The sequence below is a fragment of the Saccopteryx leptura genome, chromosome 12 (assembly GCF_036850995.1).
Source record: "Saccopteryx leptura isolate mSacLep1 chromosome 12, mSacLep1_pri_phased_curated, whole genome shotgun sequence".
NCBI lineage: Eukaryota > Metazoa > Chordata > Mammalia > Chiroptera > Emballonuridae > Saccopteryx > Saccopteryx leptura.
Window position 1 is genome coordinate 9,609,059 of NC_089514.1, and position 20,781 is coordinate 9,629,839.

General features: G+C 39.9%; 1 protein-coding gene and 1 pseudogene across 2 annotated transcripts in view; one reads left to right on the forward strand and one right to left on the reverse strand.

The window, feature by feature from the left end:
* BBS9 (Bardet-Biedl syndrome 9) overlaps positions 1 to 20,781 on the reverse strand; it is a 384,264-nt gene that overhangs the window by 258,277 nt on the left and 105,206 nt on the right. For both annotated transcript variants that reach the window (XM_066354391.1, XM_066354392.1), the window contains 3 exons: positions 13,773 to 13,857; positions 7,097 to 7,280; positions 6,347 to 6,476 (listed from right to left, as the gene is read on the reverse strand). In XM_066354391.1, coding sequence (XP_066210488.1) covers positions 6,347 to 6,476; positions 7,097 to 7,280; positions 13,773 to 13,857 — 399 coding nt within the window. The remainder of the gene's footprint in view (positions 1 to 6,346; positions 6,477 to 7,096; positions 7,281 to 13,772; positions 13,858 to 20,781) is intronic.
* LOC136384150 (protein C1orf43 homolog pseudogene) lies at positions 11,428 to 12,632 on the forward strand (annotated as a pseudogene).

Sequence of the window (20,781 nt, forward strand, 5' to 3'; positions counted from 1 at the left end):
GTGTGTGTGTGTGTGTGTGTGTGTGTATACCATCCAATACATGGGAGAATCTAAGTAGGAAGAAACCCGAACTCATGTACAAGAGATAGAAACCAAAGAAAATAGTATAAAAAGTATCATACAAGATGAAAAATTATCAAATATGTTGATTATAACAACTGTAAATGGGTTAATTAAAGTGTCCATCGATCGATGAATGGACAAAGGAGAAGTGGTGCACAGACACAATGGACTATGGCTCAGACATAAAACGGAATGAAATCCTGCCACCTGCAGCAACATGGGTGGGCCTGGAGGGTATTGTGCTGAGTGAAACAAGTCAGACAGAGAAAGACAAACAGCAGACAATTTCACTTGTACATATGTGGAATCTAAAAAGCAAAATAAACAAAAGAAGCAGAACAGATAAGAGATATAGATACACAGGGACATTTTGACAGTTGCCAAAGGGGAGGGAGGTTGGAGGCTGGATGGAAAAGGTGAAGGTATTAAGAAGCACAAATTGGTAGAGACGTAACAGTCATGGCGATGTAAAGTCCAGCACAGGGAATGTAGTCAGTAATACTGTAACAACTATGTATGGTGTCAGATGGGTGCTAGCGTTATCCCAGCAACCACTTCATAGTAAGTTATGTGGATGTCTAATCGCTGGGTTGCAGACGTGAAACTAATTTAATATTGTACCTCAACTGTAAATTAAAAAGAATTTTTTTAATTATTTAAGAATACAAAACAATGTTAAATGAGAACACAGAAAAGGTAATTTTATATTGGTAAATTTTAAAAACTCACCGAAAAAATAAAATAACTACCATAACATAAGCTGAGTACAGAGAACTAGAATATATAAACTAAAGATGCTTAGATATTCAACAAAAAAGTTGACAGAACAATATAGTAATGAGAAACTGACATGCCACTCCTGAGCCACAGCCAATGAACAGAAGAAGAAAGGATCAGTAAGAATGCAGAAGCTCTGCTTTCCTTTTGGCCAGAACCTCCAACTTCCAGTAATTCACCAAAAAAAACTAACACAAGAGAACGAGGAGAAGCACTCACTATACGTTCTCTAGCCTTTTAGAAAACACGTTATTGTTCCTTCGGCCACATTCATTCCAATCCACAAGAAGGGTGAGGTTGTAGACATCCAGAAAATAGGTCCCACAGAAGGAACACCCCACAAATGTTAGTTAGCACGGCAAAGCTAGACGCGTCTATAGTGTTACCCCGGATGTTATCAGCATTGTTGTAAACAAACAACTTGAGGTCAAAATTCTTGCCAACAGAATTAATGTGCATACCGAATGTATTAAGTGCTTTAAGAGCCGAGGTAGCTTCCTGACAACGTCTGAAGGAAAACAACCAGAAAAAGAAGAAAAGCAGAGAGAAAGGAAACTTAGGGAAGCTCCATGAGAACCCACAGGAGGGGCCACAGCTGCTGGAACCCAGAACCACTCCCTATGAATTCGTGACATTACAGGTGTAAAAAAAAAAGGCCTCTGGATGGCTTTTAACAAAAAAAAAAAAGAAGAAGAAGAAGAATGCAGAACTCTGAAAACAGAATTTATGTTCTCTTCTAATTCCAGGAATATTTACAAATTTTATGATGTGGAGTATTAAACTTCAAAGGAAATCCTTAAAATTAGGACATAGCAAAAAGTATATATATCTATATAGGCCTCCTTCTACAAAGCCCACAAAGAAGATGACAATTAACAGCACAGGTTAAACTGGGGGGAAAAAAAGAAAAAGAAAAAGTCACTTTAAAATTAAAAGACTATCTTAACCAACTTGTTTTCAAAGAAATAATATCCTCCCCTCCTTGAGTCTCGATTTCCATATGTAAAAAGAGCTCTTCAACTTAAAGCTCTTATAAGGTCTAACTACCCCTCCCCCCACTACACACAAACAACAGTGACGTTTATGTATTTACTGAGCATATACCATGTGTTCAGCTTTCTGATTATTCAGTGATGTGCAAAAGTAGAAAAGGGCCCTACATTCAAGGAATGTATGATCGAGTTGGGAGGTTAGGAAAATCAAACAGCAGTCACTAACATAATATAAATATTATAGAAATTCAGAAGATACCAGTGTAGATAGGGAAGGCTTATTTATATGACTTGAATTAAGACTCGAAGACAGAATAAATTTGAAAATCCAGAGAAGAAACGGGGAAAACATTCTGGTCAAAGAGACTATCGTTGACGGCTGCAACGTATAAAGGTAATAAAACACTGACACAGGTTACCACTGTGGATATAGCCTAGAAAGAAAAACACCAAGGTACAAAACCAAACTGTTTATGCTGTAAAATGAGCTGCAACAAGATTGTAAAGCACAATGGCTCTGGCTGGCAGCTAACGTTTGGAAAGGTTACCATCACTCTGAATGTTCACTCAAATACATTTCCACTCTTAGGTATAGTTCATATCTCCAGAGAGAATACGTTACTGATAAATGGTGATCTTTATTTGCCATTCCGGAAACTGACCCCAGCAGAGAGGTAAGATACTCGGCCAAGCTCCCATATAGATGGAAAACAGTAAGAGCTAAAAGTTTAAAGAGCATTATCACATTCGGAATCTTCTGACTCTGCAAACTGGATGCTGATTTCACGTTCCCATAGTCTAACCCACGAAAATCAAATAATTAAACTACAAGAACTCTACCTAATCAAGAATGCCGTTTACCCTAAAAGGAAAGAAGGAAACATAGACGGATGGAGAACTGGTTTATAATAAACAAGGTGGAGAGGGCTAGGACTGCCAAGTAGGTGGGAGTGGGAGGAAATAAAGCATCTTAGTTTCTGAGCAAAATGCTGTTATTAAGTATAATTGCATCAACTTGGTCCAAATCCAATATTTCTTATTCACTAAGAAGAAACATATTAAAATAGCAGCAATTTCCTTTACAAATAAACACTTTCAGCCAAGGAAGCTTCTACCAAAAAAGTTTAACCCTAAAGGTAATTAAAAGCAGGAGCAAAATTATTTCAGTGTTTCTAATTTCAAATAATAACTTCTAAATATAAGTAGTCTACCGCTAAGTCAGTAATAACTGCTTTTAAACTTTTTTCAAAAAAATTACAATGAAATTCTTTCCATCTAATCCTATATACTTTTCTGTTAAAGGATACAAAAATAAGAAAGACTGTCCAGGCCCTGGCCGGTTGGCTCAGCGGTAGAGCGTCGGCCTGGCATGCGGGGAACCTAGGTTCGATTCCCGGTCAGGGCACATAGGAGAAGCGCCCGTTTGCTTCTCCACCCCCCTCCCTCCTTCCTCTCTGTCTCTCTCTTCCCCTCCCGCAGCCAAGGCTCCATTGGAGCAAAGATGGCCCGGGCGCTGGGGATGGCTCCTTGGCCTCTGCCCCAGGCGCTAGAGTGGCTCTGGTCGCGGCAGAGCGACGCCCCAGAGGGGCAGAGCATCGCCCCTGGTGGGTGTGATGGGTGGATCCTGGTCGGGCGCATGCGGGAGTCTGTCTGACTGTCTCTCCCCGTTTCCAGCTTCAGAAAAAATACAAAAAAAAAAATAATAAAGAAAGAAAGAAAGAAAAAAAGAAAAAAAAAAAGAAAGACTGTCCAGTGGGTTATTGTTATGTATTAACTGTGGAAATCATAAATGGCAATATTTATACTGAATTGTTTAAAATTATAATACTGAAAAAGCTATGAGAAATAGAGGCTTCCCTCACAAGGACCGAAGTTTAGATGTGACAAGCTATTTTTGAATATAAGCATCTTGATACACAGCATAAGGAAATTTGTTTTTTTACTCATAATAATTTCAGCTACTTTTGGACCCTTGACTTGTTCGTGGTATCTGGGCCAGAAACTACAAATTAATCATAAATATCTGCTGAGAAGCCGTATCTTTGAGCTTCTGAGTACAGTGAGTCTTAACATAGGCATTATCCCTTGTAAATAAGTATTTCAACTAAATGGTCTCTATAAAGTCTTTCTGGACCTCACTGTCCCATACTCCACAAACATGCGAAAACCACAGTGACATTTTAGTATTTAGGATGTTGGCTCCTGAGAGGCCTGGAGGCTCCAAGCCGTTCCCACCAGCATGGATCTGTCTCCCTGCACCTGAGCTGTCACTCGGGGAGCCAAAGAGAAGAACTCTTGGACGGATGTATGTGCGGCTGCGAAGATTGCTCTCCCAGAAGAGACATACTTGACATTGCCCTGCTGGCAAGATGTTTTTCCTGTTCGAAATCCTTCTAAGTAACTCTGATATGAGGTGTCTGGTGAGTCGGAGTGTTTGGTTGACCTTAAAAGACCATTTCGGGGACACTGCAAACGCCAATCTCAAAATTTCAAAATTTTCTTCAGACACAAAATAACTATAATTTGTGTTAACTGCATAGCAGTTATAATTATATGATGGTATCTTCCCCAAAAATATGAGACAGCAACTCCTTTGAAAATATTCAGTGTTTTCATAAGTTTCCAGTTCTTCAATATGCAGGCTTCTGATTAATCATTAGAATAAATATGAATGCCCTAAATTGAGCTTCAACAATAATCCAGTTATATGTCACTTCATGATGGGGATGCATTCTGAGTCCTTAGGCAATGTCATCATTATGTGCAGATTATAGAGCGCTCTTACACCAGCCTAGATGGTACAGCCTACTACACACCCAGGCTATAAGGCAGAGCCTATTGTTCTTAGGCTACAAACCAGTACAGCGTGTTGCAGTGCTGAATACTGTAGGTAATTATACACAATCGTAACTATTTGTGTATCTAAACATAAAGAAAGGTACAGTAAAAATACTGTATAAAAGATAAAAAATGGCCTGACCAGGCGGTGCCGCAGTGGATAGATCATCAGACTGGGATGCCAAGGACCCAGGTTCAAGACCCCGAGGTCGCCAGCTTAAGCGTGGGCTCATCTGGTTTGAGCAAAAGCTCACCAGCTTTGACCCAAGGTCTCTGGCTCGAGCAAGGGGTTACTCGGTCTGCTGAAGGCCCGCGGTCAAGGCACACATGAGAAAGCAATCAATGAACAACTAAGGTGTTGCAATGTGCAATGAAAAACTAATGATTGATGCGTCTCATCTCTCCGTTCCTGTCTGTCTGTCCCTGTCTATCCCTCTCTCTGACTCTTTCTCTGTCTCTGTAAAAAAAAAAAAAAAAAAGAGTTCTAGCAGGTTGGCTCAGTGGTAGAGCATCAGTCTGGCGTGTGAAAGTCCTGGGTTCAATTTCTAGCCAGGGCACACAGGAAAAGCGCCCATCTGCTTCTCCACCCTTCCCCCTCTCCTTTCTTTCTAGTTCTCTCTTCCCCTCCCGCAGCGAAGGCTCCACTGGAGCAAAGTTGGCCCAGGTGCTGAGGATGGTTCCATGGCCTCAGCCTCAGGTGCTAGAATGGCTCCGGTCGCAGCGGAGCAATGCCCCAGTTGGGCAGAGCATCGTTCCCTAGTGGAATTGCTGGGGGAATCCCAGTCGGGCGCATGTGGGAGTCTGTCTCTCTGTCTCCTCGCTTCTAACTTCAGAAAAATACAAAAAATAAAAAAATAGAAAGAAAGATTAAAAAAAATGGCACACCTGGATAGGGTACCTCTTAATTTGGGGAAATTGGTCATACTGATCAGATACTGGGGATGTCACTGAGGAAATCTACCTATGGTTTTAAAATGTTCAATAAAATGATATAATACGCAGAACCGAATAGATCTGGGAACCCATAACACTGTAGAAAGTGTTACCAAGATTTTGATTCCTAAATATAACCTGAGATCTTGCCTTTTATAAGGAGATTCTAAAAAAGTTACACACTTAGATATCTCTTTTCTTTCATTTTTCATAAATTCTGTGAACTTTACATTAAGATACAAATTTTGTCTTTCATTTTAAATGCAAAGTGGCCCTATTTAAAATCTAAACTGTCTTAAACACATATTAGCAATTCTGCACCGCTGGGCATAAGGTCTGAAACAAGTTTTGAGTATAATATTCTCACAGTCTGACAATAAATGATCTCTAAATGAAACCCACCAAAATGCTTGAAGAAACCCTTTTCTATTTGAAAAAAAATAATAATCTATCAGGCAAACCATTTTCTTGAAATCTTTAAATTAAAAAGGACATCTCACTAGCGATACCAAGTAAAAATAATTAATAGTTTGAATTAAGGATTTTTATAGCCTTCTTTTCCAATAAAAGTTCTATCTTAAATCATTTCCATTGTTGTCATTCGTACTACAATATCACTTTTTTAGTAATATTCTTTTTTTTTTTTTTTTAGTAAACTCACTTGCCATTGTTTCATAAAACTTCTGGAGAATTCCTTGACCAAGATTCTCTTTAAAAACAACAACAACAGATTAATCACTTACTGTAGAGAGCCCACTCTTACTGCCACGGGAACGTGGGGAAGCTGGGTGGCCCACTTCAGCGTCACATCCTGATAAACATACAACGTGCTGTCATGGCTTCCAACCAGAGTATTCACTGTCCCTTCGGAAACTGTAGGTTGAAGACAGACAAGGAGGATGAGGATAATAGTCATTTGCAACAGTGGAGTATATCCTTTCTAGGGGATTTATGATGCAAACTAATTATAATATCGTGAGATTAATGCATACAGATTTTAAGTAATAAAACATTTTTCAAACTACCAATACCAAAAAAATAAATTATAGACTTGGTAACTATAACCAGATAGTGGCCAACTTTTTTGCATTTCATCTAGAAAGTATGAATTTCATTACTATTTAGCACATTGAAGCTAATGATTTACTGGGCGTTTGCTACAGAGAAGTCATTCTATTAGGCTTATAAAAAGAGTCTGATGTTCTCTTGGAAGCACCTTGAACAGCCACATTTTGGAAAGTATTAATGCATGCCATGCCTGAGGCCAATTCTACAAATCATTTTGTACAAAGTAAAACGACTGACAGACCCAACAGTGTGCTTTATATCAAACTTCTATTCAAACTTTAAAAGCTAAAATTTCCATTACATGGTCAGTATAAAATTATTTTCCTAGATGTGTAAAATATGTGTGTGTGAGTTTGCCTTTTTCCGATGTATATAGAACACAGCTTTGACACGTGGGAAAGATAAAAGAAGATCTTTGTACACACCTGAGCAGTATGGCAGAAAGGAGCTGGGGCTACAGTCTAGTTTCTTCATGAACTGAATTTGTCCGTTATCCTTCAAGCAGAAAAAGTTCCTTTCACCAAGAACAAAAACAGAGGATGCCGACTGACTGAAGGACCTAATACATATATCAAGGGCTTGCTCTCCGATATTTAGAGTCCAATCTACCTGCAAACGTAAAACTGAGATCAATTGTATTGCTAAGAACAGAACATTTTAGTTACTTTCATATCAATATAATTAAGATATTTCTGTACAACAAAGCAGACATCAAGATTGACTCATCTCCATTCACTTTTTTTTTATAGACTCTGGTAGTTTTTGCCCCATCTTTTACCAGACGATCTTAGCTATTCAGTGGTTCAAAAAGTCTCATATAAATTTAACCAAGGAGGTAAAAGGTATGTACATTGAAAAACATAAAATACTGATGGAATGATTTGAAGAACACAAATAAATAGAAAGATATGCAGTGTTCATGGATTACTCAAATTATTATTATTAAAACATCCATACTACCCAAAGTGCTCTATAGATTCAAATGCCTGTCAAAATTCTACTGGCATTTTTCACAGAAATAGAAAAAAAAAACATTCTAAATTTCTGACAGAGCTGGAAAAGACTCCAAAGAGCCAGAGTAATCTTGAGCAAAGAGAACAAAGCTGAAGGCATCATACTACCTGATTTCAAAATACACTACAAAGCGACCCAAAGCTGCCCGGTGCTGGCACAAAGAACCGACATCTAGAACGGTGGAGCAGAAGAGAGAGCCCAGAGATAAATCCACGAATTTATAATCAGTTAGTCTCCACAAAGTGATCAAGAATACACAATGGCTCTCTCCTCCTCTCTTTCTCCTTTCCTCTTTCTCTCTCTAAAAATAAATAAATAGATAATAAAAAATATCCAACAGAAAAAAGAAAGTCTCTTCAATAAATGGTTTGGAAAAAACCCTGAAATCCATATGCAAAGGAATAAAGCCAAACCCCTATATCTCACACCATATAGAAAAATCAACTCCAAACGAACTGAACACTTAAACATGAGGACTGAAACTATAAAACTATTAGAAGAAAACAGAGGGAAAAGTTTCCTGACACTGGTCTGAATGATGATTTTCTGGATATGACCCCAAAAAGGTAAGATACAGAGATTACATCAAACTAAAATGCTCCTGCACAGCAAAGGAAACAATCAACAGGATGAAGAGACTACCCATGGGGTGGGAGGAAATACTGCAAACCATATATTCAATAAGTGGGTAATATCCAAATATGCATAAGAAACGCAGACAACTCAACAACAAGAAAAAAATAATAACAACCTGAATTAAAAAGGATTCAACACCAAGAAATCATGTGATTACCATTTGGTCACAAGTGTAGCTTACCATACATATGAAAAGCTTCCACTGGACACACAACATGACTGTCGGTCACAAGGCAGCTACATTTCTCATTACATTTTAAAAGACTGCCATTCAAACATTATGTATCAGTGTCTATAACTCAGGGTGATGTGTCCTTGGCTTGGAGGGAAGACGATTTACTCAGAGCTGGCAGGCAAATCAGGTTCCTGAGGCTGCAGGTGGAGATACAGCCATTACATACTTTCAATTCACAGCCCTGGGTGGGTGGCTCAATGGATAGAGCATCGTCCTGCTCCACCAAGGCTGCAGGTTCAATCCCTGGTCAGGGCTCATATGAAAAGCAATCAATGAGTGCAGAACTAAACAGAACAACGAAGTAGAACTGCAAGTGGATGCTTCTCTCTCCCTTCCCCTCCGTATCTCAAATCAAAGGAAGAAGATTTTTTTAAATACTTTCAATTCACTACTGACTGTCACTCTCTGCGCCCTCCCCTTAGGAAAACACACCACATTCTAAATTAATAAGACTCAGAAAAACACAGAGGTTTACTAAGAGCAATAATTTTTAAATTCTTCTACTTCCAACCAACATGGAATAAATGGGGGGAGGGTCCCCCCCATTTGAAACAACCACAAAATGGACAAAATATATGAAACAACAGTTTGCAAAGCACTGGCTCTGAGACAACAAAGGACAGCAAGGCCTTAATGACAGAAAACAGATAAGGTAAGCAATAGGATCGCTCCAAGTATGAGAGAGGCTCCAGGCCAGGGATGGGAGGGAGGACTCGGGCAAGGCCCAGCAGACCCTCAGCCGAGGAGGAGAAGACTGAGTGTTCAGAGAAACCAGACAGCTGGAGTTCGCAAGACAGCACGTCAAAGAGGAGAGAGGGTCCTTCCAACATCCAGCTAAGCACTTATCAGCACATTCACACAAGGAAACTAGCCACGGCCAGGGAATAACCACCAAGGAGGATTACAGCACCGAGAACACCGCCAATGCCCACAGCCAGATTGGCACGGCTCGCAGTTCAGTGGGGCTGGGAGGACCTCGCTGCAGGACTGCGGGATGAGTAGCCCCAAACGAGCACCGCTCTGGTCCATCTAATGACTTAAAAGCAGGACTCAAAAGGATCCAGGTGCTTCCGAGTAAGTGAACTAAGTTTCCCAGGCATGAGCTCAAGAACAGTTATAGGGATAAAAAAAATATCTAGCACACAAAAACATAAAAATGATGGTATCTGGCATCTAAAACAAACCAACAAACAAACAAACAAAAAACCCTGGAATTTAAAGAAACAGGAAAATGTGACCCACAATGAGAAGATAAAAATCAAGTAAAATTGACTCAAAACTGATACAGAGCCTGAACAGGTGGTGGCGCAGTGGATAGAGCATCGGACTGGGATGCAGAGGACCTAGGTTCAAGACCCCGAGGTCACCAGCTTGAGCGCAGGCTCATCTGGTTTGAGCAAAAGCCCACCAACTTGAACCCAAGGTCGCTGGCTCCAGCAAGGGGTTACTCGGTCTGCTGAAGGCCCACGGTCAAGGCACATATGAGAAAGCAATCAATGAACCACTAAGGTGTTGCAACGTGCAATGAAAAACTAATGATTCATGCTTCTCATCTCTCTCCATTCCTGTCTGTTCCTGTCTATCCCTCTCTCTGACTCACTCTCTGTCTCTGTAAAAAATAAATAAATAAATAAAATTTTTTAAAAAAAACTAATATAGATGTTAGAATTAGAAAACAAGGACATTAAAACAATTATTATAACTGTATTTTGTATCTTCAAAAAAGTTAAAGTGGAGACATAGACGATACATAAAAACACCCAACCTGAACGTGTAGAAACGAAAACCATAGCAGATGGGAAGGAATACCAGATTAGACATGGTAGAAAAATATTAGTGACCTCAAAATCATTGCAGTAGAAATTACCTAACATGAAATAAAGAGAAAAAGGAACTTTTATTAAATTAAATCTGTGAGCTCTGACAACTTTAAGTAGATTACATGTATGTGTAATCAGTCCCCAAGGAAAGAAGAAAATGGAAGACAAAAAAATATATAAGAATTAATAGCAAAAAGTGTTTTAAATTCACAGATATAAGAAGCTCAACAAATCCTAAGTCCCCCCACCAAAGGAAAGAAAACTACACAAAGCACAAGAGAAACTAATTGCTCAAACAAATGACTATAGAAAAAGAATTTTATATACAAAAGATAAGAAAAAAGCAGATTTCTCACGAAAAGTAATGCCAGCAAGGAGACAGTGGAACAACTTCTTAAAGTACAGGCAAGAAAAAAAATCTGTCAAACTGAAATTTTACACCCAGAGAATATATTTCCAAATGCAAGGGCAAAAATACTTTATCGTACATACAGGAACTAAAATAATTCATCACCAGTGGACCCATGCTGAAAGACATGTGAAAGGAAGCCCTTCAGCAGGAAGGAAACTGACAGCAGATGGAAATACAGAGTCACACAAATTACTGAAGAGCACCAGAAATGGGAACAACATGGGTAAATATCATATATGGTGTTTTTCTTATAATTTATATTTCAATAAAAGATACTGACTATTTAAACAAAAATAATAACAATGGAATGTGGAGTTGACAGTGTATGTAAAATTAAAATTTATAGGAGGAGCACAAAGGCTGGAAGAAACAGAAGTATCGTTCTTATTCTACACGTGAAGTAGTATATCATCTGCAAGTAGATGGTGACAAGTTAAAGGTACACACTGGACACGCTAACAACAAAACAGAGACTTATGGCTAATAAGCCAAAGAAGATAAAATGACATCATAAAAAAATATTGAATAACTCCAAAAGAAAGCAGAAAAAAATATTGAATAACTCCAAAAGAAACAGAAAAATAGAAGAAGAAAAAAAGCACAAAGAACAGATGGGAAGAATAGAAATCAAATGACCAGATGACAGACTTAAATCTACCCATATTAACTGCCTTCCCAAACTACTTCATTAAAAGCACTCCACCGGACAAATTCCGGTCCTCTGCAATAGATTTCTCGGTGTTCCCTGGCACCAGACGCCGGCCAGGTGACCACGTGTAAAGGAAGGAAGTTTTACTCCTACATTTCTTACTCTGTTTATTAACTGAGAATAGAAAAACCACTCAACTCTAAGTTCCTCAGAATACATGTTTAGTGTAAGTTGCAGAGTAGTATCAATAAATACCTGTGAAAAAGTTAGTAAAAGATATACCAAACCGGAAAAAAAAAAACAAAAAAAAAAACTATATGCAGAAACTTAGAATCAGGAAGAATGTGGACTATCTGGAACAACTAGAAGCCCCACGTGGCAGGGCTGCAGAACACGGAAGGAGACTGCTCCTGGGAGGGGGCGAAGCACAGTTTGACCACCACTATCGTGATCATCATCGTCCTGACATTTTGCTAAGTGCTTTATATATATTTCTAATTGTAAAAATAGGTATTATCACCATTTTGCAACTGAGAAAACTGGGACTAAGCAAATCATCCATTTGCAATGAAATCCCAAAGGGGACCTCAGGCCCCCGCGGGACACATGCCCCCAAGGACTTAAAACAGGAGAGTGGTTTTTGACTCTCCAGGGTTCGGGGTGTCGGCTCCTCGCGGATGATGATTAAGACAGCTACCGCTGGCAGCCCAGGGAAACCAGAACTGCTACAACTCCGCACACAAGATGCGAGCTCGGATGCCACGCCCCTGACATCCCACTTCAGGTGAATGGACAAGAACTTCCGCTCCTACCTGCTAGATCTTCGAAACACTCGCACTCCATTCAAGGCTGCGGGCAAGGCCCTCACTGAGGCCCTGCTGGACGGCTGTGCGGCAGCCCGCTACGGGACAGGGGCCTTTGGCCAGAATGAGTACCAGTGCTGTCAGGTGGCCAGAGCGAGCTGGCCACAGTGGTTGAAGCTCAAAGGAGGAGCTCTCAGCAACAACACCAGTCAGCAGCCAGAGACCTAACCCAGCCTCTGAAGTCCCCCCAACAAACATCTGGGGACACACCTCCCCTCCAGTAAGAAGAGTAACCGTGCAGAGCACTTCCTCAAATTGAAGGCTTTAAGGACAACTATGATGCACTGGGGAGCCCCGCCCCCCGGGAGGGAGCTGAGCAATCCTGCTGCTGACAGAGCCAGACAGACAGCAGGGCGCCTGCCTGTGCCCCTCGGCAGCTGCACTTCTGGGCATTTATCTGAAGAAATCCAAAACGCTAATTCAAAGAGACATGCTGCCCACGTTCATTCCAGAATCATTTACAATAGCCAAGATGTGGAAGCAATCCACATGCCCATCGGTAGGCGACTGGAGAAAGATGTGGTTCATATATACAATGGAATATCACTCAGCCATGAAAAAGAATGAAATCTTACCATTTGCAACAACCTGAGTGGACCTAGAGGGTATAATGCTAAGTGAAATATGAAATAAGACAGACGGAGAAAAACAAATACCATATGATTTCACTTGTATCTGGAATCTAAAGAATAAAATAAACAAGTAAATAAAACAGACTCGTAGAGGCCTTGGCCAGTTGCCTGAGCGGCAGAGCATCAGCCCCACATGTGAATGTCCCAGGTTCGATTCCCAGTCAGGGCACACAGGAGAAGCACCCATCTGCTTCTCCACCCCTCCCCTTCTCTCTCCTCTCCTCTTCTCTCTCTCTCTCTCTCTCTCTCTCTCTCTCTCTCTCTCTCTTCTCCTCCCCTCCTGCAGCCATGGCTCCACTGGAGCAAGTTGGTCCCGGGAACTGAGGGTGGCTCCATGGCCTCTGCCTCAGGCACTAAAAAATGGCTCCGGTTGCAATGGAGCAAGGGCCCCAGTGGGCTATCCAGTTTGGATCCCGATCAGGGCACATGCAGGAGTCTGTCTCTGCCTCCCCTCCTCTCACTTAAAATAAAAACAGACTCTCAGATACGGATGGCTGTCAGATGCAGGGAGGTGGGTGGGATTAAGAACTACTACAACTTGGTAGTTACAAAATATTCACAGGAATGTAAAGTAGAGCATAGGGAATAGAGTCGGTAATATTGTAATAACCATATATGATTCCAGGTGGCTACTAGACTTATCGGGGAATCACTCTGTAAATTACATAAATGTCTAACCACTATGCTGCATACCTGAAACTAATATTAAATAATATTGAATGTCAACTGTAATTTAAAAAATAGAAAACAAGTTTTTAATTAAAAAAAAAATAAATCAATAAATCAAAAACAAAGCAAATATAACATTACTGAAGTTTTTATATTAAAAAATGGCCTTACAACAAGTCTTTTTCCAGAACCAAGTTTTTGCTGTTCAGTCTCCTGTCTTTTATCTGCATCCGTTGCAAAAGCAAGTACTTGATACCTGTTTGAAAGACACAAATTATAGTGACTTCATAGTTAAAAGTGTAAATGATCTTAACCGTTAAAAGCACATAATCTCAATAAAGCTGATCAAAAATAAATAAATTAAGCACATCATCTATAAACCTTATGAACCACTTTTAGCTTGGTTTTAAAAACTGTAAAATTTAAGGTTGAATTCTTACTGAATGATATTGTGACATAAGAATATGTAAAACCGTCATGATCATGAATGATAACCATATGTCCCCAAATTCAATATTGGGGAAACAGCTCTGCCAACTATCCAAGCTATTCCATTAAAATGTTATGTGACAAATAACAATACTCAAGAAAGATCTAGCACCAACATACCAATAGAAAAAAAATGGAAATCATGCAAAGCAGGCAGATGCAGCAGACACCATTAATACATAATCTACGAAAACCAGAAGCCTTGAGTTTAAGCGTCAGCTAAATCACTTACGAGCTGAGTGAATTTTGGCAAACTAAACACCCTGTATCTTATCTTCCCCATGTATAAAATGAGAATAATAAACTCTAACTCACACATTGTTAAAGGAATTTAAAAATAATGTAGTGTCTAGTACGGTATCTGGTCTATATTAGGTGCTCAAACATTCATTGCTAGATTAACAGACAGCGTAAGGTTTATATAAGAAGAGTGCTCACTAACCTAGTGGTGTATCTGGTGTGCAGTAAGTTCTCAATAATGAACATTATTACTTTCTGTAACTATTTTACAGCTTTTATGTCAATAATAACATTTAGCTCACATCATTCTTTAAAATAACTTGTGTATATTTCAATCTAGAAATGAGGAATTTTAGCCAAGAAAGTTTAAATTTGCTTGTTCCCCAATAATTAATGGTATATTATAGTAATAATCCCACTCTAAACGAAGAAACTTCAGGCTCATATATTCCTTTCCCTCCTGTTGAATGAAAACTCCTTGCATTGTTCTTCCATCCCTAAGAGACAAATCAGTAAAAGATATGTTCAGACACCTCATGTTGTCTAAGATAAAGATGTCTGATTGTGTAAATATCTGAGACCTGAAGGAAGGCAAGATGGGAGACCTAAATAAGCAAAAAAAAAAAAAATGTACCCTGGTATTCAAATATCACATACCAGCTCCAAAACCATTGTTTCTCAATCAGGATGCTTCATTTGTAAAAAGCCTCCAATGCAAATGCCTATGCAGTAAGGTAGATTTTGCAAGGCATTCGTAAAGATCAATCTTACAGTTCATGTGAAAGCTTAACGTACGTGGAATCCATTCATTCAGTAAACACATAGCAGGGGTGTCATATATGCACTGACAATGGGAAAAAAACGACAACATGGCCTATATCCAACAGGGGCCCCCAAAGTAGTAGAGATTCATACACAAATGTGTAAGAGTAATTTAGAACACCTTATGCTAACAGAAGGAACGCACACATTACCGAGGGAACATGGTGGCAGAAACAGATACTGAAGTGGAAGAGTATATGTTCTTGGATAGGTTCAGGAGGAGAGAGCTCCATTTTAAAGAATGAGGGGAAACTCACGCTGGTAGAGAGGTGAAGGCACTGTGGCCCAGCAAACAGCACATGCAAAGGCATGCAGCAGTAAAAGACACATGAAAGGCCTTGACAGGGGTTTAGGAGAGGTGCACGGTGGGGGAGACTGAGTCATAAAGTGAGACAAAGTAGGTAGGAGGGTGAAGACTGCAGCCTTGTAAAACCATGCTAAAAAGATTCCATAGGCAGCTGCAGCAAGTGTATCCATACCAAATCAAACTGACTTTCAGAATGCCTGTCTCGAAAATGCCAAATAATTAGACTTCACATTCCAAAGAAGACTGATTTACTCTTCCTAGTTCATGGTAACAGTAACAGTCTGCCCTGGCGACTAGATCATGATGAGCTCAGAGCAGGTCCTGCTATGGATCTAACCGTAGGCAATTAATTACATAGGTGGTTATTTCCTGCAGACACCAACCTACCAGAAGGATGATATGGATATTAATGAGATCACTGCAAACATCCAAAGCTTCTAAGCTGTTTGAAGCTTCAAAGAGTTATTATTTCATCTGAAAAATGAGTGAGTCCCTAAAGTGGCCTCATTAACATCAAAACATCAGACAGAGACACAGCCAAAATTGACTCCTGATTTCCAAATCCAGATCATTTCTGTTCCCGGAAGACGACTGAGAAGAGTATTTCATTACTAAACACAGCTAACAATAAATTTAGACGACAGACTCACAACAGCATCTATTTTATGGTTCTTCCTTAAATCCTCTTAACTGTGACCAATAATGTACAGAGAAATCTATTTCCAAAACTAAAGAATTCCAGGCAGATGTGGAAATTCTGAAATGAAGAAAATACTTGAAAATTTTTTTCTTACCATTCAAGTGTTCAGTGATATAACCTAAAAAAAAAATAAGATTAACTTGCTGAGACTGCTGAAGAATAATCTGGTCCAATGCAATAAGATTTCGTGAAAGGGTGTCATTCACGTTTCTCAGAACAGAGAGGAAGTAATCACAATATAGCAGATCCAGGGGAACGGTGGTGCTTTTTGGCCCGATAACTACAAATGCTTAATGTGTCCTGTGGAGCATCAATGACAAACTCAACCACATAATTTAGTGCTCTTCTGTATCACATTGTAAAAACAGCCACAGCAGCTAAAATATGAATTGAGGTGTCACAGAGTACAAAAAAGTAAACCCTCCCAAATCATTTATTTTCAAATGAAACATAGTTGGCACCTCAAAGGAATAACAGGAAATTTTGGAATTTTGATATTGAACTCGGGGCACTCTACTAGAAATGGAAGCTCTGGATACAGAGTCTTATTTAGTTCCCTTCCAGCTATAGCTAAAACATTCTTAATTGTGCCAGAGAGAATCATTTTCATTGAAAGAAGCCAGTAACAAAATAAAAAACATTCCCTATAAACTAGTCACTCCTTCATCAAGTTCTTTTTAAACACCTACTTTTAACAAGGTATGATGCTGGATACTTCAGGGGATACAAAGTCCCTGCCATCAAGGATCATTTAGCTCAGTCAGGAAGAAAAACAAACGAACATGTAATATCAACGAAAGCATGAACAGCACTTGTGGGAAACAGTGAAAAACTACTCTGAATTGAGAAGGGGATGTTATTTATAGCCAGCTCCTAAAAGAAATGAAGGGGAGCCCAGAGGCTCCCAGACATGGTTCTTCTATGCAGAGAAGGAAGGAAGAGCATTTCAGACAGAGTACAGCATGAGCAAGAGAGGAGACAGAGGAAAAGCCCTGGACAGATATGAAGAACCCCAAATATTTCAATTTGACAAGAGCATAAGACTTGTGAAGAATACAATCTTCTTTTTAAAATAGTGTCAATTAAATTCATCAAATGTATTTTAAAATATAAATTTAAAGCCTATTATCTACTTACAATGTACTAAGAGCCACTGCAGGGGTGCAAGGAAAGTGTAGAGCATAGAGGAGAGAAAAATAAAACTCAGAGCAAACACATATACTTCTTCAGGGAGTCTCCCTACATTCAACTCTTATTTAAAGGTCTCACTTGTAGACCTCCGCAGTATCCCGTGTAGAGTTCTGTTATAGCCCATATCACAATAAACTGAAACAGTCAATTGATTTGCTATCTCCCCCACCTGCTTACATATCACTTAAGGACAAGAAATAGTTCTTATTTGACTTTTTTTTTTTTTTTTACAGAGACAGAGAGTCAGAGAGAGAGAGAGATAGAAACAGACAGACAGGAACAGAGAGAGATGAGAAGCATCAATCATTAGTTTTTTGTTGCGACACCTTAGTTGTCCATTGATTGCTTTCTCATATGTGCCTTGATTGTGGGGCTACAGCAGACCAAGTAACCCCTTGCTCGAGCCAGCAACCTTGGGTTCAAGCTGGTGAGCTTTTTGCTCAAACCAGATGAGCCCTTGCTCAAGCTGGTGACCTCGGGGTCTTGAACCTGGGTCTTCTGCATCCCAGTCCGACGCTCTATCCACTGCGCCACCGCCCAGTCAGGCAGTTCTTATTTGACTTTGCATTTCCTGTCATTTGTACAGTATGTGGCACATAGAAATCTCTTGAAAAATGTTTTCGGAATGAATGATTGAACAAATAAATTGAATTATTCCATCAGTGAGCCGATATTTAAGACAAATTCTGCTCTCAGGAACCTGATAATGTAAGACATCTTCTGGAACATTACAGCACAATAAAAGAAGGCAAGATATAATATTAGGCAAAATTAAGTGTTTTAGGCAAAACTACATCTAGATGGGCCTGACCAGTGGTGGCACAGTGACCAGAGCATCAACCTGGGATGCTGAGGTCCCAGTCTCTAAACTCCAAGGTCACTGGCTTGAGTGCGGGCTCATCAAGCCTGAGCGCAGGCTCACCAGTTTAAGCGCAGGGTCACCAGCTTAAGCATGGGATCATCGGCACGATCTCGTGGTCACTGGCTTGAGCCCAAAGGTTGCTGGCTTGAAGCTCAAGGTCGCTGGCTTGAGCCCAAGATTGCTGGCTTGAGCAAGGGGTCACTTGCTCTGCTGGAGCCCCCCAATCAAGGCACATATGAGAAAGCAATCAATGAACAACTAAGGTGCCACAACCACAAGTTGATGTTTCTCATCTCTCTCCCTTCCTGGCTCTCTCTCTGTCTCTGTCTCTGTCTCTATCTCACGCGCACTTAAAAAACAAAACAAAAAAACAACTGTACCTAGGAGGTAAAAAGGAAGACAGTTGAACCTGTTAACTTTAAAAATCTCATCCAAATCTGAAAATCGGCTTAATAGACATAAAATGGGACTGGATTATAAAGAGCAATAAATGTCAATATAATAAAGGTTGGATTTTTTTTTAATGGAAAACAAAAATTCTGGATTAAAGAGTTGTTTTAATGTGGGAGGTGGGGGGTTGAGTGGGACACGTGAAACCTTGTCAACACAATAAATTAAAGATAAGAAAAAAAGGAGGTTTAAAAGACAGCAATAAGAAGGACCCTAAGAGCCTGGCCAGGCGGTGACGCAGTGGATGGAGCGTCGGACTGGGATGCGGAAGACCCAGGTTCGAGACCCCGAGGTTGCCAGTTTGAGTGCAGGCTCATCTGGCTTGAGCAAAAAGCTCACCAGCTTGGACCCAGGGTCGCTGGCTCGAGCAAGGGGTTATTCGGTCTGCTGAAGGCCCACGGTCAGGGCACATGTGAGAGAGCAGTCAATGAACAACTAAGATGTCACAATGCGCAACAAAAAGCTAATGATTGATGCTTCTCATCTCTCCGTTCCTGTCTGTCTGTCCCTGTCTATCCCTCTCTCTGACTCTCTCTCTGTCTCTGTAAAAAAAAAAAAAAAAGGTAGCTTTAAAGAAGGACCGTAAGAGCTAGAGGTAAGAGAACCGGAAATCCCAGTGCAAAGATAAAGCCTCAGTGCCACGGGAACGGGAGCACGGGCTGGATATGAGAGGAAGAACGGCAGACGTGTCAGGCTGTACCGACTAAGTAACTCTGACAAGAAAGGAAAGAAAAAGAGTAAAAAATAACTCCCAGTTCTGATAAATACGGCCAAGAGAACGGTGGTGCCTGAGCTCTCCAAAAACGGCCATTCTCTCACTTCAAAAGAAACACAGTGCTCAGCATGTGTCCCTGAACCAGGGTCCTATCCAGAGTGTGCGTCTGCAGTGACCATTCCTGAGACATTTCCCAAAATTACTAACTGACGATCTAGAGTACTGGCGATTGGGAACCTGTAAATATACATTTTATAGCAGGCTTCCCAGGGCATTCTCGGGCACGCTGAAGTTTGAGACCCACAGCCTTCCCTAGTTCCAATGTGAACATAACTGAGCTTGCTTTCAAGTAATTAAACATCAGTATCAAAACTGAAAATGAAATCTGTCTTAAAAGCCTTTTACACTAACTGATTATATTCTATTAACTGGTTATAAATATATTTAGTGAGGCCTCAAAAGAGCCTACGGTTTTCATGCTTTCTCCCGTTCCCACATTGCACCTGTGATTATCATTTTACTTTACCTATTAAACTTGAAAGCATATATATAAATACAGCATACTATTTAATGTTATAAGCCCTCTTGATTGTCATCCTTTCACAATAATCATGTATCCCATGCATTTTGATCATTATAAAAAACCCACATAATTGATAAAGAGTGTATTTTTAGCTCTAGATGGAGATGAATTTAATAGATTGGTATGTTGAATCACCACAGTTAAAAGAGTGTGAACTGCTGTGGGATTAAATTTACACATTAAGAAAACCTACACATTGCTTCCTCATCTAATCACTCCTGGAGTTATTACCAAATTAATTCCCATGCACATATTTCAAAGGGTAAGTCATGGAGCATTCAAATCTCTAACTAAATTGTGTCCCCTGTTCAGCACTGCCAGTCTCACCATTTGGCAAGAGTTGAGACACAGAACTGAGTGGAAAGCTGAAAAGCAGATCTCCTCAATATTGCTTAAGTTTTGACAGGCTTGGATGTATTATACAGATACTTTTCTCAACCACTCAAGATAACTATAATATTTTATTTATTACCAGTAGCAATGCCACAATTCATTCATCTCCTTTGGAAGAGCCACGGGAATTATAGAAGGAATGCGACACAATGATCCACTGCCTCCATCGGTTACCTTCTCCTTAGTCACAATCATTTGCCTATTTTCAGAGTTTTGAATCTTAGATGCCTTGACCATAATTCACAAAAGGGAGATTGCCACTTCTGAAGGGAAAACTGAATTACCTTGCTATGCACACAATATTGAAATTGAAGACAAAAATTCACAGCTGTTGCCTGATGAATTTATAGATATTTCCTACCTGCCTTGGGAAAAACATGCAGCCAAAAATAACACCAGAAAGCTATAACGAAGTGTTGCATCAAGGA